Raw genomic sequence first — 25,012 nt, 5'->3', positions numbered from 1 at the left:
ATTAATTTATCTCTCTGTTACAATACGTTCATAGTTATCTTAAACAGAGTGTTGCAAATAGTCGTTGATCTCACCGACTGAAACAGTGAAGGGAGCAGTGACTGACACACGATCTACCAGAGCCCAAAAACTGAATAGTGACTTTCAAATAATGGATGTAACTAGACATTCGCATTACGTTATTATTCTATACTTCTCAAACGGAAACTTGTTTAGCCAGTTATAACTTGCATACACTACGGAGACAGTGAATGAACCTAAAGAACTCCATACAGCTAAAATTCAAATGAAATGGATGTAATCAGGACAGCAGCTGATAGATAGGCAGTCACAGGAAGCGTCGGAAAGCATTAAAAGTCGATGGGCACAAATCTTTCATAGAACCGCCTGCACTTGTTTGCACTTTCACACAATACACCAAGAGTGGAGTGCAAAACAAAGAAACGCAGACACGGATGCTAACATTTGATTTTTAAGATATACCTGCCTCAGCTGTTATTAGGGAGTTGCCACATATCCCCCTGCAAAGAAATAGGTCATTTCATTTCAGCGAGGAATAACAGCAAACAATGCAACAGCCAAAACATTTGTTCTGATGGTTCAGATGGCTCTGAGCACTGTAGGACTGAACATCTGAGGTCATCAGTCACCTAGAACTTAGAACCACTTAAACGTAACTAACCTAAGGGCGTCACACACATCCATGCCAGAGGCAGGATTCGAACCTGCAACCGTAGCGGTCACGCGGTTCCAGACTGAAGCGTCCAGAACCGCTCAGCCACCCCGGCCGGCAACCAAGTGTTCTAACTCCATTTCAGTCTTGCGATGCTCCTGAATTGCCAACGGGAATGGCGATTACTACGCCACATTGACATCATTCAGGTTGTGGCCTCGAACGAGAATTGCTATGTATTTAATTTTATTCAGCAGATACCCTTAGTAGAAGTTCCATGTTTGGAAGACTGATATTTATATTCAGCTGCCAGTGGAAATATCACTTACCCACTCCTCCCATTACCACCTGCTGGGAAGTTCCATATGCTGATGCCAATACCAGTACCCATAAATACTCCATGGCGTACTACTTTAAACGAATGTTCGTTTTGCTTAGTAACACGGATAAGGCACCATTTGCCTCTTACGTATATGATGTGTCTACGATCACGAGAACGTACAATTATAGCAACATGATATATAAACCTATGAATCTTTCGCAATTTTACTCTCCACAGCTTCAATATGGTTCACGGAAAATCTGTTTATATAGTTACATCGTCAGCGGTTGTAAAAAATTTAACTGAATTACTACTACTTTCGTCAAATATTTGATCATCATCCCGGCAATTTGTATTACAGCATTTCGCTCTTTCCTGTCGCAGCATTATGTTGTGATTAGTGATATGTAATACCAACAACACAGAAGATTTCTACGTATTCCCTAACTGGATACATAATTTAGATAGTCTTCCACAGTAGCTGACGGTGAGGCCGTATTAACATGTATCACATTAATGGAAATGCTGATGCAAGTACTTCCTTGCATATATTTTTTTCATTTTTTTACCTTTTATGTCATGGTAGAAACATCTAATATTTGCCAGACTGTGTGTGTGTGTGTGTGGGGGGGGGGGGGGGGGGGGGTGCGTGTGGTTAGTTGGCTGGTTTTTGTGTAACCGTTGTTTTTGGAATGGAAGAATGTTGTGGGTACAATTCATGTTGGAAAAGAAGCAGTGCAATTGACCTGGAGTAAAATAATTGTTCAGAAGTGCTGATAATTAACCGAACAGGAGAATTATGTTTAACATGTTATCAATCATGGATTGGCAACTGCTGCTACATTCTACTGTAAAACATTGCTCTGAAGGTGCTTAAAATTGATTTTATTGCCGAAAAGATGCAGAATAAAGTATTTAAAATTGTTCACTTGTACTTTAGTAAAATGGACCCAACACTAGAGGCTCTGATGTGGCATTAACTCGGAAATATCATTGCTCGAATTTCCAACGGTGTGTCCCAATATGAAGCTTAGGACACCTACACCTCACATGATGTCGCCAAAAAGTTGAAACATCCTTGAAACCAGCGATCTGCTGCAGAGCGCACTCTTGTTTCTGTGTCCCTTGAGAATTCAGCATCAGTGGGAAGCAGCTTGATTTCAAGACTGGTGAATTCACAAGGTTGTGAATCTATAAAAGGAGGAAAACAAGGTTATAATCATATAATTTGATAGAAGTATATTTATATGCTGACGAGATTTTTTTGCTAGAACAAAATTGTAATGTTCTGGTGTATCAGGTACATCGCCAATTTGTCACCTCATGTAGAAACTAAACCACAAACGCAGGTATCCCTGCTCACAAATGGAAAGAAATACACTTCCTTCTTGTAACTATCACAACTCCTTGCACTATGTTTCTACGAAGGTTTACCTGAACTGAATTGGGATATTTGTAACTTAACAATGGGGTAACGAGTGTCTCGTAGTAATACTCAGAAGTATTATATAGAGTATAAGTACTATGCAACGAAGAAAAACGAAGATTTAACATACTTACATCATTAATGCTGTTGGCAATTAAGAATCGAACTTGCCAATTAGGATCCTCTGGGTATTTATACAGAACTGGCAGAAGCTGTCTGTATACGTCATCAGATAGTTTCTTAGCTTTGAACAAGGCTATTAAAGCCTGTGTTGCCTCCAAGTCAAGGCCAATCTGTACAAATGAACGGACGTTGTAGAAATTGATTTACTATGTGTACTAGTTAAAAAGTGTATTTCGATAAGGACATATCTTTATGTACCTTATCTTCCAGGGACTTCTCGAAAATTGGTACTATATGAGAAGCATAAAACTTGACATCAGCGTCTTCAGCTATAGCAGGCAACATGGACAGTGCCATTCTTCGCACTAGCATATCCTCGTCATCACACGGACGATGAAACAGTTCGCCTAGGTACTCTGTAATCAAACAAAATACGAAAATCATTTCAGTATGATAGTTGGCTTCAGATGTTTCTTATCCGATGAGATGCAATATTTCATTTCCTCAAAATTGATTAATTACTTTTTACTGTGGGAGTAACTCGTCCATAAATGGCGCACAGATTCTTGCACGCCAATAATCGTGACGTGCTCCTTTCGTCTGCCACTAACTTTTCTATATTCGCAACTGTGTCCTGATAGTTCTATGTGTTACGTCACCACCGTAACTGATGGCTGATTTGTGCTCTTATACTTCCCCAAGAACACACTCATACCAAGTGGGAGCCTGGAAAAGGAACGAGACGTTAAGAAAAACGAACACTAAGAAACAGAAAGTTTGGCAACATCTATATATAAACTGTGAAAATCCCGCTAAATACTAAACTTTCGAACAAATGGTGACTGCCATTTACAGTGCAAACGAGATTGGTCATTAGAACATCAAATTCAGTACCGAGTTTAGTGCCCTCCGCCACTACCGTTGGGTGGCTTGCGGAGTATAAATGTAGATGTGTCCCGACCACAGAGAATTTGTTCTAATTTCATTTTTGGTAAGCCTTAACGTGTTCCACGACGTGATCCTAGAATGTTTCCAAAAAGCTCCGAATGTTAATTTGCTAAGGGCATGTTGGTCCTACTTCACTGTTGTTAATATTTATGAGCTATTTGGGAAACATGTGCATTATGATCCGAGATGCCGACTGAAATTATTATAATTCCGCATTTCTATTACTGTATTCTCACTGTCAAGATTCATTGTTACTCTTCGTAGTGTATTGTTACATTATCATATAAATTTCTAAATATGTGATTCAGGTAGCTCTGTAATTCCCATGGACTGTCTGATAAAATTACGGAAATCACCTGCTCCAAAGGAATCGTAGTGAAGGCCTTTAATCATCGTGTATGATCTTTCTACGACAATTACCCCGGAAGATCGCCAAACCGTGTATTAGGGGCTCTAGGAAGTGCGGCTATGTGCGGCGTGCATCATGGCCTACACTTTCCGAATATTCGGTTATGAGAGTGTAATGAGAGAGATATTACCACAAATACTTACTTCGGAATTTAATTTTATTTTTTTATTTGAAAATACAATTACGAGAGAGAATAGACTGCGTCTTACAGCAAACGTAATCATAATATAATGTGTAATTGACGACGATAATCGCAGTGCGGGCGTGGCTGCGCTAGTGGTGTGATATACCTCTTCAGGTAGCGAGGCACCACACCAAAGCGACATGGCGATGTTCATGCCCGGGTCGCAGATCATCTCGTCTTCGACATCCTCATAGAAGGACTGCCTACGCCTGAGGAACACCCAGAGGCAGCATCCTCCTTTCTTGCACAGCAAACTCCGGAACATGCTCCGAAACATCTGTGAAACGAAAAAGGCCTTTGTCAACTACTGCCTAACGGCGCAAGACTCGAAAATATCTGTAGCAAAGCAAGAGTATTTGAGATACTGGAAAAGGACAATTTTCGAAGCTGTTGCGATTAATCTGTGATTACTTTTTGTCATTCAGCGTTATTAGTAGCAAGGGGAATAGGAGCGATTCAGAATATTTTTTCGAAGTTCTGTGGTGATTTTCAACGATTTACTTAGTCAGCGTAAAAAGTGTGACAACCGTAATGCACAGAGTGGAACGTGCTTCAAGAAAGCACTTTGCATCACGGGCAGCTTTACTTTTAATTACGATATTGTAGTGCCTATGTTATTCTGATTACGATGCACTACTGCGGCGACGACACCCGTTATCAAACAAATTAGATGTATTTGCAATTGCGAATGATATGAACCGTCAGCTGTGTAAAAGATGACGACAATGAAAAGTGATGCCGGACCGGGACTCGAACCCAGATTTGCCGCCTGTCACGAGCGGTCGCCTTACCATTTGGCTATCCGTGCACGGCACAGTCGTTGCAATATCGTATTATTATGCCGATACAGGGCAAGTGACTTTCAAAGTACAACGCGTGACCAGTGCGGGAATATATATATGTAAGAATTCAGGTGGTAGACGGGTGGTTGATGATATGTGGAAGTTTAGGTCTGTCCGTGTGTCGTGCACGGATAGCCCAATGTGAGGCGACCGCTCGCGATAAGCGAGAAATCCGGTTTGAATCCTGGTCCGTCACAGATTTTCATTGACGTCTTATTCTATATTCTATAGCTGCAGGTTGTCATCATTCGCAACTGGGAATACATGTCATGTATTACTTTTATTATCCTTCTAGGCACTTAACATTACCAATCATGACATACGAGGCGTGTTGTTTAAGTTAGTTCCGTTTTGTTGTAGACACTAGTAATTAGCGCGTACACACTAGTAGTTCGCGCGCATACCGCGAAGAGAGCGTGTGTCGTGTACCGGCATGCCTCGGGAATAACTGCTCTGTTTCAGCTCTGTAGCTAACCTATACGGTTCTGTTCTGTGCTTTCAAAATGTTTAAGACTCGCCCGCCACGGGTGAGGTTCGCGCAGTGATACGGGTTATGTCAGCAAGGAACCTGGCTGCTGCAGAAATTCATCGATAGATTTTCGAAGTGTACGGTGATACTGCTATGAGTTAAGACAAATTGCGGAAGTGAGTACGAGAATTCAAAGACAGCCGCGACAAAGACCATGATGACCGCTCCGGTCGCCCTCCTTTCATTATCGACGATTTGGTGGATTCAGTTGAAGCGAGGATTCGTGAGAACAGGCGCTTCACAATAACAGGTCTCTCAAACGAATTTCCTGACGTGTCGAGATCAGTGCTTTACAACATTGTTTCTGAACACCTAAAGTTTAGGAAACTGTGCTGCCGCTCGATTCCGAAACTCCTAACAGAGTACCACAGAAACCAAAGATTTGAATGTGCGATGCAGTTCTTGACTCGTTATCAGGAAGAAGGTGACGGCGTCTTGAGTCAGATCGTAACTGGAGGCGAAAGATGGGTTTTGCATATCACGCCCGAATCGATGCAAAAGAGCATGGAATGGAGACACACACACACACACACACACACACACACACACACACACACACACACACACATTCCCCTGTGATAGTGAAGGCTAGGCAGACTCTGTCCCAGCGCAAAATCATGGCGTCGGTGTTCTGGGATAGGCATGGTGGTTTGTTGCTCGACTTCATGCAGCAAGGAACCGCTATCAATGCAGAAGCATACTGACAAGCCCTGAGAAAGCTACGCAGAGCGATTCAAAACAAAAGACGCGGCATGCTGACAAAGGGAATTGTCCTTCTCCGTAACAATCCAAGACCTCACACTACAGATCAGATCCGCGATTTATTGGACAGATTTGGCTGGGAAGTTTAGGCAACCCACGCTACAGTCCTGATCTTGCGCCGAGCGATTATCATCTGTTCCTCCACCTCAAACAACACCTCAGTGGCAATCGTTACAATGATGAAGACGAAATGAAAACGGCAGTGAACTCTTGGTTCTCGGAGCAGGCGGCAAGATTTTATGATGGGGGCATTTTAAAATTGGTTTAGAGGTACGATACGTGTTTCAACAAATTTGGCCACTATGTCGAAAAATAGAGTGCAGTATGCACTTTCTGAAAATAAATTTACTTTTTTAAAATAACCTTTCGTAGTGTAATTATGTTCAAACGGACCTTACTTAAAATACGTGCTTCGTGTATAGCTTTTACTTCAAGTGGCAGCAATATTTTCTAGACTCTAGAGACAAAAGCCCCTGGTGTCAGCCAATTTCATCGTAGCTGTACCAGACGAAGAGGTTTGGTGTCATACATCCGTTGCTTCATTCTCATTCAGGGAGGAAAGTTGATGCGCTGTGTCTTAGTGACATTTTAGGTAACTGACTGTTTTTTGCTACCAGTATACACTAGCAAAAGTGCCTCGAAGCTCTTTTTTCCTTTGATTATTTTATCCGCTACGAACAATTTTTCCAGTGTAACTTAAACCTTTATTGAATATAAACTGCAATATTTGGGGAGAGGCGTTCCAATACTCAAATTACTATAGCAGTATCGTACCGGTACTTTCTCCGTAGTTTAGTTACTATCATTCCCTTACTTCCAAAAGAGACCACAATTATAATTATTGAATACAGATCAAGTAACTAAAATTATTTTCTATGAGTTTTCTCCCATAAGGAGATAAGAAAACAATGTCTTTGTAATAGACACAGCTTTCTGTTTTGATGTTGCTACAAAGCTACTAATTTCTTAATTTTATGTTCCTTGTAAAATCATGTGAGTTATCGCCTTCTTATCGCATGGTTTGTCCAAGTCTCTGTACGGTTTGAAAATTCATTATTTCGCTTCTAGGGTTCCACCATCCATTTCTACTTCTTCTACGCCGGTAATGTACACTGGACGACGAACGTAGCCACTGAGATAAATGTCTTCAGTACAACATTTTTGCTAAAATTGAAGTTGGGTTTAGTATAATATTTCCTTGCAACCTATCGGCCAGCGGATCCAGCTCCATCCTAGGAATAAGCGACGTTCACAACTAGTTGCTAACTGGCTTTACAGCACTTGGATTGTGCTTTGTATGGGGCAATATGATTTTCCTGTAGGCGTAATCGTAAAGGTAAACTACAATTTTTCATTTTTACTGTGACTGCAGATGAACATCAACGAAAGCAAAACGAGGATAATGGAATTAGCCGAATTAAATCAGGTCATGTTGAGGGAATTAGATTAGGAAATGAGACTCTTAAAGTGGATGATGGGGTTTGCTATTTGGGAGCAAAATAACTGATGATGGTCGGAGAAGAGATACAATGTAGACTGCCAATGGCAAGGGAAGTGTTTCTGAAGAAGAGAAACTTGTTAACACCGAGTATAGATTTAAGTATCAGCAAGTCTCTTCTGAAAGTATTTGTACGGAGTGTAGCCATGTATGGAAGTGAAACACGGACGAAAAATAATGTAGACAAGAAGAGAATAGAAGCTTTCGAAATGTGGTGCTACAAAAGAATGCTGAAGATTAGATGGGTAGATCACGTGACTAATGATGAGGTTTAAATGTTTGTGAAATTTCATGGGTCTTAACTGCTAAGGTCACAGTCTCTAAGCTTACACCCTACTTAACCTAAATTATCCTAAGGACAAACACACACACACACACACACCCAAGCCCAAGATGGACTCGAACCTCCGCCGGGACCAGCCGAATGAGGAATTTGTGGAACTAGAAGAAGGCATCGGTTGGTAGGACACGTTCTGAGGCATAAAGGGATAATCAGTTTGGTACTGAAGGGAAGAACGGAGGGTTTAATCGTAGAGGGAAACCAAGGCGTGAATACACTAAACAGACTCCGAATAATGTAGTTTGCAGTAGTTACTCGGAAATTGAGCTTGCACAGGAGAGAGTAGTATGGGGAGCTGCATCAAACTAGTCTCTGGACAAAAGACAACAACAACAACAACAAGAACCACAAACGTCACTGCGTGAGTTTTCATTTCCTTCGAAGATACAGTCTTATTATTGTAGCATATCCGTAATCATACAAAATTTAGGTTTTTCTGGCAGAAGTGAGTTCGATTCATCAACAAAATAATTGCTTCTTGAACACATCGAATTGAACTAATGTACGGAAATGCTTACAAAATTTGAAAATAAGCTCATCACTTGGGACAGCTGTTTGGAATTTTACTTTCTCATCTCAATTTTCGCAGGTGCCTAATAACACATCAATGAAGTTTGGCATCACCTCGGTTCCGAGAGTTCAGGAACTGTACCGAAAATTGGAACAGAGAGCATTACAAACATCATTTACGTCCTTTTTATTGCTCACGAAAACAACACATTGCATGTTGAACCACCATACAGAGAGACCTTCAGAGGTGGTGGTCCAGACTGCTGTACACGCCACCTCTAATAGCCAGTACACGTACCCCTGCATTGATGCATGCCTGTGTTCGTGGTGGCGTACTATCCACAAGTTCATCAAGGCACTGCTGGTACAAATTGTCCCACTCCTCAACGGCGATTCGGCGTGGATCATTCAGTCGATGGTGGGTCACGTCGCCCATAAACAGCACTTTTCAATCAATCCCAGGCATGTTCGGTAATGTTCATGCATGGAGATCATGCTGGCCACGCTAGTCGAGCGATGTCGTTGACCTGAAGGGTCATTCACAAGATGTGCACGATGGAGGCTCGAATTGTCATCCATGAATACGAATGAATCGCCAATATGCTGCCGATATGGTTGCACTATCGGTCGGAGGTTGTCATTCACGTATCGAATCGGCGCCTTCCATGACCACCAGCTGCGAACGTCGGCCCCACATAATGCCACTGTATAACAGCAGTGAACGTCCACCTTGCTCCACTCGCTGGACAGTGTGTCTAAGGCGTTCAGCCTGACCGGGTTGCTTCCTAACACAACTCCGTCAATTGTGTGGTTGAAGGAATATGCGACACTCATCGATGAAAGAAATGTGATACCGTACCTAAGAGGTCCATTCGGCATGTTATTGGGCCCGTCTGTACCATGCTGCATGGTGTCGTGGTTGCTATTATGGACCTCGCTATGGACGTCGTGAGTGAAGTTGCGCATCATGCCGCCCATTGCGGACTGTGTGACTTAACACGAAGTCCTGTGGCTGCACGAAAAGCATTATTCTATACGGTGGCGTTGCTGTCAGGCTTCCTCCGATCCATAATCCGTAGACAGCGGTCATCCACTGCAGTAGTAGCCCTTGGGCGGCCAGAGCGAGGCATGTCATCTACAGCTCCTGTCTCTCTTTATCTCCGCCATGGCCGAACAACATCGCTTTAGTTTACTCAGAGACGCCTGGACACTTCTCTTGTTGAGAGCCCTTCCTGGCACAAAGTAACAATGTGGACGCGATCGCACCGCGGTACTGCCCATCTAGACATGGTTGAACTACAGACAACACGAGCCGTGTACCTCCTTCCTGGTGGATTGACTGGAACTCATCGGCTGTCGGACCCCTCCTTCTAATAGGCTCTGCTCTTGCATAGTTGTTTACATCTTTGGGCGGCTTTAGTGACACCTCTAAACAGCAAAGGGGAATGTGTCTGTGATACACAGTCAACATCTATCTTCAGGAGTTCTGGGAACCGGTGTGATGCAAAACTTTTTTCGATGTGTCTATTACAACAGCTACAGTCACACTTTCCATTAGTCTGCTTAAAATATTACAGCTGCCTTAATATTATAAGAGCGACAGATAGCTATACTCATTATTTTATTTAGTTTTTTTTTTAAATACCAGTACACTGCACGGGAAAAGATATGAAGCATTGTCGGCGAGAATTTAGGGCACCGATACAGATTGTTGTCCTAAAATTCAGTTTTCATTTATTTTATTTGTAACTTATTATAATTTTACCGTATGAAAAGATGCGAATATTCACATCGAAGCGGACACCCGGTGAGGGGAAAAAAAAACCTGTGCAAGTAGTTACTAACGTGCGTTAATTGCTAAGACGTGATGATGAAGAGAAACGAAATGGCATACCTGCGTAACGGACATAAATGTTAACAAAAATATAGAGGGAAATGTAATATACTTCGGCATACTGTAGAAAGCTATATCTCATAGACTACATCCTGAAGGAAAAGCAGCTTCAAACTATGCCCGTAAAGGAGTCTCTCGTGACCACTAAAACGCGACGATCATCTTACTTGCTGTGACCTGGTCGTAGGAATTGAAGATTATGTATCACTCTATAATGTCATTACAGCATCACGATATTCTTCTAAATATGCGCATTTAGAAAGAAACGAAACACTACCTCAACAATAGCCTCTGCCACCACAATGCACGATGTCAGTTTTATATCGCGTTTCCGAACAAAATCTAGAATGCGACCAGTACAGTTCAGTACAAATTCATACATCTTACGATGTACGCGTTCGCATCTACATGAGAGAGGGTAACGGGATTGGCTTCATCTTCGCTACCGCACCTCTTTGCTTAGTCAACAGCTCAAATCATACTGACTGGAGTCACTAAACCTAAAACGTATCGCAAGTCGCAAGATCCGACGGGAATTGTCACTAAATACCATTTTAAATAATAGATACGCAATAGTTAAATTTTCACTGATCCATATACTCCTACTTTGTACATGTTTCCTCAGAGTTATATCGTAAATTATCTACAAGCGATCTGAAGAACCGTACTGAGAACTACGTGTCGTGCGCTACCAATTTGGGACTGACGTCGCCTGGTCACCTGCTATCAAACTGCATCGTACTTCACATCTGACAATGAATACACTGTCGACAGTTTACGTAGACAATGAAACGAGAAATGTTGATGTTTACCTCGCACCAGACGAGCCTTCACGGGCAAGGCAAGAAGAAATTTGCTACAAGCCAACCGCTTTCTTCTTTATCAAGGCTCACACTATTTCCAGGTACCGACACGTCGTTTCCTACCTGTGCATATTGCTAGAGTCTTCGAACGTCAGCGATGGTTAGCAAATGGGCAAAGACTGTAGCTCTAAATAAGATATAAATGTTGTGTCGAACTATTCAAAAGAAACTTCTAACACTTTTCAGCACTGCGCAGTCAGTAAGTCGCCTGTCCAATATCTCAGAAGCTACGTGTGCATACAGCGTATGAAACTATAGTCTGCCACCATCCGTACTAAATGCACAACCGGTCTCACACCAAGACCGTCTGAATGCAAAACAATTTCTTTATGAGTTCTCTGGTGACAAACAATGAACACACATCCTTATTTTGCTGATAGATGCTGAGAATTAGAGGCACCCTGGTCTGGACCGAGACAGCGCTGATCATTGGTGGCCGATGGTAAGCACTGTTCGGAAGTCCGACTGATGTCGCTAGTTATCATATTGCGCTGTATCTCAGATGCAACAGTGAAAATTGCTTTCGGCATCTTATGCAGACAATGGAAGGAGATGTGTTTGATGCTTACCTTGCGCTACAAGAGTCTTCACTGGCAAGGCAAGAAGAAAATTGCTACGAGCAAATCGCTTTCTTCGTTACCAAGCCTCAGACTGTTTCTAGACAACGCTACGTGTCGCTTTCTGCCAATGCATATTGTTGGTGCCTTCGCTAGTCTGATTAGGAATGGAGCGACTGTATTGTTAAGTAATAGTCTTTGCTGTTTACGGCAGCACTGTAGATCCCAACAGGAAGTTAGATCATCAAAGGCAATTTCTGCCATATCCTAATTTCCAAAGCACTTTTGCACCTATTTAGATACATTATCATGAATATACTTCATGCAATCATGTTAATTGCCACGTCAGTCTTCAACGTTTTCCCCATTGGTAGCCAATACATTGGTTTCAAATCTCAGGCTTAGTGTCCATATCTTCTGTTGTTCATCTACTTAAGTAGAGCCACGCAGGATAGCCGCGCGGTCTAGGGCGCCTCGTCACCTACCGCGCTGCTCCCCCCGTCGGAGGTTTGGGTCCTCCATCGGGCGTGGGTGTGCTTTTTGTTTTGTTCTGGTTTTAGGGCGCAAAACTGCTATGGTCATTAGCGCCCGGTCTGTGACTTAGGAAAAGGTAAAAAACGAAAATGGAAACCAGCAGCAATGGGAACAAAACTCAAAAAATTCGAGAAACTAAAAGCAGAAGGAAAGCTTAAAAAACCACTACAGAAAGGGGTTGATTCTCCCCAAAAAGAGATTCAAATAACTGACGTCATCTCATTGGCACTAATAAACTCGAAAACGCGATCGGCTGAGCACGTGTCATCTGCTAAAATGGAGGATATATCAGGCGACAGCTGTAGACGGGCGCGTAACGGAGTAAAATAGGGGCACTCGAGTAAAAGGTGTCTTACCGTCCACAGCTGAGAGCAGTGGGGACAGAGTGGGGGATAATCGCCACTTAAAAGATGTCGATGGCTTAAAAGACAGTGCCCTATCCGGAGTCTAGTTAAAATTACCTCCTCACGACGACGCGTTCGGGAGGAAGAGGTCCAAGCACAGGGAAGAGCTTCCACGTCCCGCAATTTATTATGGGGAAGCGTCGACCAATGTGCGTGCCATAAAAGAACAACACGACGACATAAAACGCTCCGTAGATCGGCGAAGGGAATCGTGCGAATAGCTTGCCGAAGAAGAGAGACTGCAGCCTTGGCCGCTATATCGGCCGCCTCATTTCCACAGATACCAACGTGTCCTGGGATCCAGAGGAACGCCACCGAGACGCCACCCAAGTGGAGCAAGCGTAGGCAGTCCTGAATCCGGTGGACCAGAGGGTGGACAGGGTAGAGCGCTTGGAGATTGAGGAGAGAGCTGAGAAAATCTGAACAGATAACATACTGTATCCGCTGATGGCGTCGGATGTATTGGACAGCCTGGAGAACAGCGTAAAGCTCCGCAGTATAAACCGAACACTGGTCTTTAAGCCGAAATCGATTTGGGGTGTCGCCAACAATATAGGCACTCCCTACACTAAACTATGTTTTGAGCCATCAGTGTAAATAAATGTGGCTTCCTTCATTTGTGCACATAGAGCAGAAAATGCCCGACCATAAACAAGTGAAGGGGTACCATCCTTGGGAAACTGACAAAAGTCACGGAGCAGGCAGGTCCGGGGACGCAGCCAAGGCGGTTCTGTACCCCAAGTTGTCAAGAAAGTTTGAGGAAAGCGGATGGAAAGATAATGGAGCAGTTGACGGAAGCGGTCTCCCGGTGGTAGTAGGGAGGAAGGGCGGTCTGCATACCCTAAATCCAAGGAGGCGTAGAAAAAAATGTCATGGGTCAGATTAGCAGGAATGGAAGACAAATGGCTAGTATAACGACTTAGAAGGACAGCTCGCCGATTGGACAGCGGAGGTTCAGCAGTCTCAGCATAAAGCTCCAGACACTGAACGTAATCCACGGTGGTGGATAGAGTCGAGACGCCGAAGAATAGACGGCCGAGCAGAGAAGTAAACTATGCTTCCATAGTCCAATTTCGAGCTCACTAAGGCGCGATAGAGGCGGATAAGGACCACTCGGTCCGCTCCCCAGGAGGTACCTTTCAGGACACGGAGGGTGTTGAGCGATCTCAGACAGCGTCCCAAAAGGTAGGAAACGTGGGAGGACCAGCACAGGTTTCTGTCAAACATAAGAACCAAGAATTTAGCGACATCCTAAAACGGAAGGTTGACAGGTCCTAGATGTAAGGAACGTGGAAGAAACTCCGTACGACGCCAAAAATTAACACAAACGGTCTTACTGGGAGAAAAGCTCCAAGAGTGGAGGCGATCGAGACAGCCTTGAAGACGTCGTTCAAGAAGGCTGGTCCGTTGCGAGCTGTAGTAGATCGCAAAATCGTCCACAAAGAGGGAGCCCGAGGTATCAGTAAGGAGATAATCCATAATTGGATATATGGCAATGGCAAACAGTACAACACTTGGCACGGAGCCCTGGGGTACCCCGTTTTCTTGGGAGAAAGTACGGGAGAGAGTACTGTTCACCCGCACTTCAAATGTGCGCTCTGCCATAAATTCGCGAAGAAAAAGGGGCAGCCGACCTCGAAAGCCCTAAGAGAACAGTGTGCGGAGGATGCCTGTCCTCCAACAGGTATCGTATGCTCTCTCCAGATCAAAAAATATTGCTACTATTTGGCGTTTCCGGAGAAAATTGTTCATGATATAAGTGGAGAGAGCAACAAGATGGTCAACTGCAGAACGATGCTTTCGGAAAACTCATTGGGCAGGTGCTAAAAGACTGCAGGACTCCAGCCACCAAGCTAAACGTCAATTCAACCATACGCTCCAAAACCTTACATACACTACTCGCGAGAGAAATGGGGCGATAGCTAGAGGGGAGATGTTTGTCGTTTCCAGGTTTCGGAACAGGAACGACGATAGCTTCCCGCCATCGTCTGGGAAAAGTACTGTCGGTCCAAATTCGATTATAAAGGCGAAGGAGGAAACGCAGACTATGGTACCATAAATGCAGAAACATTTGGATGTGGATACCATCCGGTCCTGGGGCGGAGGAGCGAGAAGAAGAGAGTGCATGTTGGAGTTCCCGTAGTGTAGCTTTCGCGATTTTGAGAGGAGAAAGCAAGAGGTCGCAGTTCCGCTGCACGTTTCTTCAGGAGAAACGCTGGCGGGTAATTTGAAGGAACATAGGTATTCATTTTCCCAACTGCATTTAGTAACAATCTTCTCAGGTAACTTCTGTATCCATATACTTAAATATTCAACTTCAAAATTTTTGAATACCATGCTGTCAGTATTTGGGCCTAACCTTAATACTACCTAGTTCTAAAAGTGAGGGAGGAATTCATATTACCTCTGGGTAGTTTAGGGAGGCATTGAGATTAGGTTTATTGGGTGACAATACTTACTGAACTGCATTGCATTTAACCTGTGTAATTTTTAGTTTTGTGAATTATCTTCAAACAAGGTGAATGGAGTAGTAAGCATTGGCTCTAAGCATGCCCTGAAAGTCTGGGCAAGAGCTTTCCCATAACGTTGTCTTTACCTCCTCTTACCATGCCACAATTGTTTACTTGAAGTCCATCACCTGGTGAGCTCTTTCCCAGGAAGCCTTCATCAAGGTGTTCATCCGCCTCTTCGTTAAACATGCAACTCAGGTCAACGGCCACGACTTTTTCATTGTCACTGTTATGAGTAACCCTAAATCGGAACACTGAAATACGTACTGTCCAGCCGTAGATTCACCCCCTATGCCTTAGCTTTGCCAGTACACTACTGTGTTCCTGGTAGTCGGTCGCTAAGAGGGATGGTTGATGTTCCGTATGTAGTTTAAACTACTTGAGAGTTAACACAACTGCCAGCACCTCCAGCTCGCATGTGGAATATTTAGCTTCAGGTGGAGAGGGTTATGCGATGCATACGCAATAGGCTCTCTTCCGATCACCCGTTGCTGCAAAAGGATAGAACCCCACTCAGGTTTTCTTCCTTTCTTCTAAAGATCACTTGTAGATGCTGCCAACTGTGCCTTATTAAGTACAAATTTACAGAAGTAGTGTATCATCCCAATGAAATGAGAAACTGCCTTTTCATTTTTGAGTATGCAGCATTTCTCCGCCTCTGAAGATTTCTACTACTTTACTTAGAGACAATATGACCTGAGAATCAAATTTCAGGCTACCAAAAGTAAACTTTTGAAGGGTTAACCGTAAACGTTCCCTTACCCAATCACTGAAGCACCTCTCTAGACTGGTGTACATGTTGGTGGAGTTTCTCAATGAAGATCACCAAATCATCAGGAAAACCCTATAAAACGTACTGAACAGCACAATTACGCGTCTAAACAATCAGAATGGCACACAGGTATTGTCACACATATATTGTGAAGGCTGTGATTGGCTTTGACTCCTCAGCCAGCGGAATGTGATAGTAGGCTTGATTTAGGACAAATCTGGTAAAGATGTTTGCCCATTGGAACCAAGGTAATTACAGGTGTAAAGCAGGGAGGGTGTAGTTTGAAGAATTAATTACTTATTCATGGCCTGATACACAACATCTGGTCTCATGCCACCTTGTGGTTTTGACAGCACAAATGTAGCAGAGCTGTACGGGGACTTGGATGGCCTAACAGCTCCCCCACGAAAATTTCATCTATAGTCGTCGTTATCGGTCTCATGCTAGGCGGGGAGAATTTGTGAGGCATACCCAATACATGTCTATAAAAGCAAATTAACGGGCCACCCTCTGCTCCTTGAACGTAACATAATTTGTCAGTAAGCGCATCCCTGAATTATGCACACAAATCCACAATCAGTTTCCTCTGTTTCTTTGGTAAATGTTCAAAGTCATAAGCCGGAACATTGCTATCGCCAGAGCAGTAACTTAGTTATGACGCCCTAACTTTCTGTTCACTTCGTGCTTACAAAACTCAAGTACTTGCTGGCGTGGAAACTTAGAAGAAGCCGTTCACTGTCTATACTAGGGAAGTAACCCGATCTTACAGATGAAGTCAGAACTTTTAATAGACGACCTAGATAGAGATGTGCCACCTTAACTCGTAATTTCCATGTAAAATCACCAGTTCAACCCTAAACTTATCAGTTCACAAACTCCGAATTATATCTGCTGAACTGGCCAGCTTGCAAGACCAAACTTCGCGTCACATTTCCGGAAGTTTACACCTCTCGTAATAAGTGAATGCCCATTCTTCATTGATCAATGGAAAAGAATTTGCGGTATCGAGACAGGCAGTAACGGGCTCCCTATATGTAGTCATACATGCAAAGCTGACTCGGCCTGTAGGAATAGCAAGAATCCTGAAAAATGGCATTCGTTATCGCCCCCTTAATATGCCGTCAGCTATCGATAGAGCTTCGATGTCTTGTACAGTCCCTTGCTATTTGTTCAGACACTTTACACTTTAACATTTTTCTACTGAGCGATGTGGCTTCGGCTTTTATTATCTGATGCTGTCTGCCGACTAGGACCATAAAGTTCTTCCATTTTGGTGAGTATACTTCACATCCTGAATACGAAGCACCAAATCTTCTAAATGACGTAAGCTTCGTGGCTAGCTACAAAACAGCACTCTTAATTGGTCACTAGGGCGCCCTATTTCAAGGATATTTTCAACTATATTGTCCTTCGCTAGAACCCAAACACAAGCTTCAAGCGCTGTCTTTGATTCTATTAATATATCACTAACAGTGTGGCTGCATGTTCTCGCAATCAGGTTCATTCATAAAATCTACCTTGGCTTCCAGATGCGTGAGGTACCTGAATTTTACACCATATTTGCACTGGAACAGAGCACCAGTGACGTCACAGTTAGCAGCGCGGATATCTACCGGCTAGGCCACGGCGACACACGAGTGATTTATAACCTGACAATGGCCGAGGAGAGCTAGGTCGAAAGCTCGTGGCATTCTAACGAACTGACATTGTTGGATGTCCAAGAAGAATACATTAATGTCGTTGTACCACGAAATAGCCCTTGCCGATTACCTCATGTCGAGCTTGACAGTGTAGAATATTTCGACTAATTAGCTTCCAGAATTTATTAAAGATGGTTTCCGCTGCATGGCCTCAGGTAAAACCTGCTCGAATCTCCCATCCATCTAGCTAAGCAACTGTTGACAGTCTTCTGTGATTAACTCAAGATATTAACCTACATGCTTCAGTTCCAAAGTAATAATAAAAATAATTATAATAATAATAGTAAGAAACCATCTGCACCTGCTTGGTAGCGTCTACCGACAATATGCCACCCCCACGAAGCTACCTAGGGGCTTAGGTATTTGGCAACCATATCAACACTAGCTATAGAGTGGAACACACGATGAGTACGTCTCGTATCTGTTAACTTAAGAGTGTCCTTAATTTCAGTTTGGGCAAATTCCCCACTTGAGCTAATATACCCTGGGTTCTTACGATTAAATTACTCAGCCATTCAGACAGTAATTCACACACAGGGCCAGACAGTCTGGACTGCACAAATCCAGACCACTAATATCATAATCAATAATCGGTGTTCTAATTGTATCAACCACCATCTAACTTAGAATGTGTACTCTCCTTAAAGTTAGCGAACGAACTTTGGTAAGACAGTCTTAATGCTGGAGATGGCATCACTCACCTCTGCTTCCTGCAAGTTGGCAGGACCATGGGAAGTGCAACATAACAGGGACAGCTAACACCTCGGGCACATAGCCCAACATGTCATTGCCATGAATCTTTGCCATGTTAAATGAACTCTTCTTTCGACAACTCTTCGACCAGGGGCACCTCCCTGCCTTCCATTCTGAAACAGAGCAGTAGCAAGGAATTTATACTATATGAAACACAAGTCTAAATAGTCTACATCAAACAACAAAATAATTACTGTTTCCCCATGACCAAATAATTCTTTCAGTACCGCACACACTACGGCATTCTCTAAACATGCACTGCTACCACAGTGTATGAAGGGAGTGATTGGAAGGGCTAGGCTGAGGTGCATGCGATACTTTTCTCCAAAACGCTTTACAATTTTATTTCAAAAACTACCATTGAACAACCACATTCATCTCCAGATCTTTCTCAGGAATTGCTAGCACAACTACAGTAATTTATGAAAGATTTTTTAATACAATGAATTCAAGAGAAAAATTTTATAAGTACTCAGTTATGCATGCATGGCAATATACTGCTGTGACACGAATGAGATTAAGTGTCAATAAGGCATGAAAATTCCCTTTACGTATACAATGCTCCGTATTTATGAACACAGTTTATAAAAACTTACTACAGCTTTTTGAATGAAATTTATGCCATTTGACTGTCTACATCGTTTATGCTATTGTACATTATGATTTTGGCTTCGGCCAAATTGAAGTACCACAGTATTTCAAGTGTTCAGACTTCCACAGTGTCATCTTGGAAATACATTATTCTTAGTTATATAGTGCAGATGTCAAAGAGGTTTAACATACATTAACGATGACGTGGTTTGTAGAAGTTCGATTATGCCCAGCATTGGAGTCTTGACACTGGCCAAAGACCGAAGTCATGACTTTACAGTAGCATAAACGATCTATACAGTCAAATGGATGAACCTTCGTTTTAATGACTGCGATCCCATTCCATGGCAAAATTATTACTACTCGTCCTAAAACTGAGCTCCTATTACATACATATGACTAGAGACGCTGAAGTCATAAGCTTAACACAGCAAACTTGTCTTTGGCCAGCGACAACAACCGTTTCCTAACTATCGTCCGCCGACCAGGGTGGCCGAGCGGTTCTAGGCGCTACAGTCTGGAACCGCGCGACCGCTATGGTCGCAGGTTCGAATCCTGCCTCGGACATGGATGTGTGTGATGTCCTTAGGTTTGTTAGGTTAAAGTAGTTCTAAGTTCTAGGGGACTGGTGACCTCAGATGTTAAGTCCCACAGTGCTTAGAGCCATTTGAAGCATTTGAAGCTTTGTCGAAAGTTATTGTACACAACCTCCAGTAGGCCTTGTACTATCGTAGCCTATCGATAGCGCCAGGCTGGAGCCTCGAAGATTCCTCTCGCGCCGTTAACGGCGCTTTGAACATCACCATCAATGAGAAGCCGCCAGGTCGCCGACAAAGACCGCTACGTCGGTATTACTAGCGGCGGCCTCTTGGGCACCAGTTTTCTAGTCCAGGTTACTTCCGTGTCGCTAGTTTGTGCCGAACATTGCAGTTGATAGTTAGCTCTACCGCTGGTTGATGACACCCTTGGCGTGAGCATTAATTATTTCACTGTCCCTGATACCACAAAGTCGCTTTACCGACAACTTGGTGAGTGCCTCGTTACAACATTTTACTATCTGTGATCTGGTACATCAGATATTTACTTTTATTATTGATAGCATGATTGGGTATGAGCAGCTGTACTGACAGTCTGTCGGAATAATGACCTCCTCTTTACTTAAGCTGTCAGCATATTTAAGTCCTTCTAGTAATGCAGCGAGTCCTGGTATAAGTACTGAGGTTCCTAGAGGCAGCTAGAATTAGCCACCATGGCGTGTCTGTTCATCATAAAATGCGCTTCCAACGCCAAGAGAAGTACAGGGTATTTAGAAATGAATATCGGGGTTTTAACGCTTTATAATATTTATTACATTAAACTTGGAGTTATAAATGATATCTCAAATGAAAGAGCAACTCAAACAGTTATGTTTGGCACCTGTGCGCTTGCGCAGCGCTCAATCTTTCCGCCGCAGTTGGCTGAACTTCACTGCACCCAAGCCCTGGATAGGCCGCAAGGGGCCCAATGATGGCTTGCTTTACATGGCCTCCACGATCACCCGACCTAACGCCATGCGATTTTTTCCTTTGGGGCTTCATCAAGGATCCTGTGTACGTGCTTATACTACCAGCTGACCTCCCCGAATTAAGAAACCGGCTTGAAGCAGCTGTTGCTACAATCACTGGAGACACACTTATCAACGTTTGGGAAGAACTATAGCCACGAATTGTGCTGTGTGACAAACGGTGCTGACATTGAACATTTATAAGGTTCTTGGTAAAACTGAGTTGCTCTTTCATTTGACATTTCATTGATAACTAAGTTTAATATAATAAATATTATAAAGCGTTAAAATCCCGATATTCATTTATAAACACCCTGTATGTAACTCATGTGTGTAGAAACGGTAGCGCATTTTCCATCCCTATAAAAAGTCCTTTAATAGTTGCTGGCCCATATTAGATTCTGTGATGATGAATGTGTTCAAATATCTAAATCTTTTGTCGTATTCCCGTAATCTTTCTTGAAACACTGATGGTGTGAAGCTTTTATAACTCAGTGGGGAAAGCAAGTGGTGGAATTTTCTTTGCAAATCAGTATACACTAAATAAGTATTTCTCTGACAGAACCTGAATCCCCGAAAACAATGAGTCTTACACAGATTATGCGTGTTTGAGTAGATATTTGTAGTCAATGTACCTTATTCTGAGCTCGTGTGGAGGCTCATTAGCTTCGATAAAAAAGCGCATTTATGGTGGTGGATCTGAGAAAAATACAAGTCTGGCAAAAAAGTGAAGCACCCAGATAACTAGTTGGAAACGAAATGTAAATTTACGAGTTGAGCTGTTACATGACTTTATTTAATTGTTTATAACACAGCTGTATGAGCCAACTTAAGGCTGCGACGTTACATTCACTACGCTGTGGATATACACACTGATACTGGTGGGAACGGTGTGAAAGGCGTTGTATCGCCTCTGGAGGCAAGCTAGGCTACAACTCTTGGAAATGGTTTCTTATATCCTGTACACTGACATTGGGGTGGATGTGGTGTTCGAGTTCAGCTACTTATGCTATTAAGGTCATTGCAAATTTTGGCGATATACATTTCAGTAAATTAGCTTACCATGCTTATTTTCATTCTCTGCTTTCGTATGGCATCATATTCTGGGGTAATTCATCATTGAGTAGAAGAGTGTTCATTCCACAAAAGCGTGCATATTCACTTATGAAATTTGTTATTAACAATCCAAACAAAATCAAAAGTAATAGCAGTGTTGTAAGACGTCATGGTCTCCTGACCATCATTCCTTACGTATTCCGCCCTCACAATGATATTCCGCCCCTCAAGACGCTTCATCCGAACCCAAACTCGATAAGATAAGGTCAATGTTGTATAAATTCATGTAAACAATATGCAAATAACTAGTAAATCACAAATGCGCACAGAGACTGAAATACTCGAGGCTGGCATACACACACACATTGAATACATGTTCGTCGCAGGAGCTTTTAGTTCAGGAGGCGCAAACCACACGCCGGGGGGCCGGTCCCTTCAGAGGACGACTCAATCTACCTACATTGGCTGGTGATCACCCATAGAGCCGACAGCGTTTGCCCGAGTGAAAGGAAGAACGACCCCGTGTTCAGCTTAAAAGCAAATTCCGCTACATTGTGTGGGAGTGCCCTGCCTACGCATTCTTTACAAATATAGCACGCAGTTTCAGAGATTTTCACAGGAGACAGCGAACGCCAGACGCCAATGTTACAGATTTCTGGATTGGTCGCCTTGAACGAAACGTCATTCTCCCATTTTAGAAGAGCAATGCTGATTGTCAGACGATATTCCTGACGCCTTGAGCTGAAGGAGTAATGTAAGAGACTGAAAGATATACCCCTTCACGTCTGGCATAGAGAGGGGCCGTTCCGTTGTCACTCTTGGAGCGAGAACACGTAACTAGAGCGTGTGCGCTCGTACGTGTACTCAAAGAGCGAGGAACAAGCCTCTGCTCAGTACTTCACTGGGAGAGCACCTCTGTTGAGAGCAAATCGGAGGGCGACTCTATACTGAGTCTTTGCAATTCAGCATTGTTCACTGTGTTGTCCCCCACACTTATTGCGCAGTGTGAACAGACAGAATTATAGTTAAACATCTGTGAGCGAATTTTTGAGTGGAATTGCAGTGGACTGGTTATCTGACCGGTGTACCACACCAATAGTTGAACTAGGGGCGAATAGGAGTCCTCGACTTCATCAAGGCTTAGGGAGAGTTTGATTGGCGATGGTCAATCCAGATAGAACGAGAGTTATCTTATTTGTCAGCAGCAAGCGGCGCAGACAGCTTATGGTATTGTGCGCTACAGCTCTTGCGAGCCCCATAGTTTCTCCACAACAGTACATTTCACTGCATTTCACATGCGACAGCCTCTACCATACCTAGCAATATTCTAACGGATAATTATTCAAGTTGGGTAGGCGTGGGTCTCAGCCATTCTGCCAAGCCAATAACAATCTTAAACTTTGTGTTGTGGCATAGCAAGACAGCCACGCCACGGAAGTAGCCGGAAGGCACGCGTTTACTTTCACGCAGAATAGAGATATGTCTGCAACAGGATATGTAATGAATGCTATAAAGAAAAGTATGTAGCTCCTGGAATACTTAACTTTAATCCATCCTTGTGGTACATAGCTCTTGATGATACAAGTGAGACTCTTTAGACACAAGCTATGTAAGGCTAATGGCGCCTTGCTAGGTCATAGCCATGGACTTAGCTGAAGGCTATTCTAACTATCTGCTCTGCCAATGACCGAGGCTTGGAAAGTGTGCATCGCTAGCTATGTCGTCCGTACAACTGGGGCGAGTGCTAGTACGTCTCTCTATACCTGCCGTGTGGTGGCGCTCGGTCTGCGCTCACTGAAAGTGGCGACACGCGGGTCCGACATGTACTAATGGACCGCGGCCGATTTAAAGCTATCACCTAGCAAGTGTAGTGTCTGGCGGTGACACCACACTTTGTATAGAAATTTCATTAGCGAATCCTATCCTTAAGAGGTAACTTCACATTCCGAAAAAAAAAAAAAAACCGGAAATAACTTGTTCAGTTCATAATTAAAAGTACCATTGCGATTTCTCAGAATTTTTGCAAAATAAATAATAACTTTCGATAGTTTCATGTTTTTCTTAACCTAACTAGCACTACTCCAGTACCCAAGTATCTCACCAGTTACATAAGAAATTTTGTGAATTTTTGTGTGATTTCCTTACAGCGGACGACTCCAGAAGATACTTATTGCTGAAAGTTTTTCAGGCATTTCTCTTTAGAACGTTAGGAGCGTCTGTCTGACTTCTGTAGTAGTGTGGGAGTGGAAATTGCATCTTGCAGGAGCCACAGGGTAAAGAGTACATCTCAGATTAATCCGTTGCACAGAATAACCGAATAGCACCCACATGCTCACAGAAAATGGCGACCCTGCCAGGATATATAAAATAGGTAAGCTACTAGGATAGGAAAGTGTCAGGATAATTAGGTACAGCAGTAGCACTTTGAACAACTTTATTCCATGTATTAAATAGCTGTTTGCAAAGATTGGGATCAGAATTGATACAGGTAGTGAAGAAAGATGAATTGTAGGGAAAAGGTCGTGTGTTACTGTGATGGAAAATTTTGCATTTTTTTACGATTTTTGTGTAGCTGTTATCGCATAGAATTTTCAGGTGAGAGGCACAGACGCAGAGTGACGCAGAGATGCAGTGTGATGCAGCATCATATAAGTTAGAATTAAGAAATAACATTTTTCTCCCTTTGCAAGCGCACAGGTGGAGATTGGAGACTGTAGCAGAGCAGACAGAACATTAGCCGGGAAGTCACGACGTCTTTGTTGTTGTTGTTGGTTCAACCAACTGGTAAGTGGTTGTCCAGTTTTGTAGATAGGGTTGTGGGGTGTTGAAAGAATTTCCATGTTAATGAGAGCACAAGCCAAAAGGTTATGTGAGAGACAGCAAGTAGACAAGATGGAGGAAAATCAACCAGATAGACAGCAAGTAAACCAGCTTATTGTGAATAGGACAGAAGGTGAACCTGAGAATACGACAGACCATGAATCAGAGAATAGGACAGTCGGGGAGCTGCAGAATCAGCAGGCTCAGTTAGACTGGGATAAAACAGACAGATCAGACAAATGGGAATCGAATGGACGAGAAAATCGAATTTCCAGAATATGAAATTCTAGGTAGGGCATATTCTGAGCCAGAAATAGACAGCCCGCGTAGGAAATGGCACAGATTAGAAGCGAAACGAGCACAGGAAACGCGTTTGTTTGCCGCATATTCAAGGACGGAATACGCATCAATACAGTCAATGAACCGGCAGTTAGCTAACGTTCAAAGAG

At 43.1% G+C, this 25,012-nt stretch overlaps 1 protein-coding gene across 1 annotated transcript in view; it reads right to left on the bottom strand.

Annotated features, from left to right (window-relative positions):
* The window catches only part of LOC124803385 (serine/threonine-protein phosphatase PP2A 65 kDa regulatory subunit-like), a 123,670-nt gene extending 105,063 nt beyond the window's left edge, over nt 1–18,607 (bottom strand). Inside the window, exons 1-4 of the mRNA XM_047264570.1 lie at nt 18,502–18,607; nt 2,803–2,960; nt 2,556–2,714; nt 2,046–2,186 (exon numbers count right to left, since the gene is read on the bottom strand). Coding sequence (XP_047120526.1) covers nt 2,046–2,186; nt 2,556–2,714; nt 2,803–2,960; nt 18,502–18,607 — 564 coding nt within the window. The remainder of the gene's footprint in view (nt 1–2,045; nt 2,187–2,555; nt 2,715–2,802; nt 2,961–18,501) is intronic.
* Between the last annotated feature and the right edge of the window lie 6,405 nt (nt 18,608–25,012).

This window comes from Schistocerca piceifrons, chromosome 6 (genome assembly GCF_021461385.2).
Source record: "Schistocerca piceifrons isolate TAMUIC-IGC-003096 chromosome 6, iqSchPice1.1, whole genome shotgun sequence".
Taxonomy (NCBI): domain Eukaryota; kingdom Metazoa; phylum Arthropoda; class Insecta; order Orthoptera; family Acrididae; genus Schistocerca; species Schistocerca piceifrons.
Note: the sequence above shows the minus strand (reverse complement) of the source record. Positions and strands in the feature narration are given on the sequence as shown.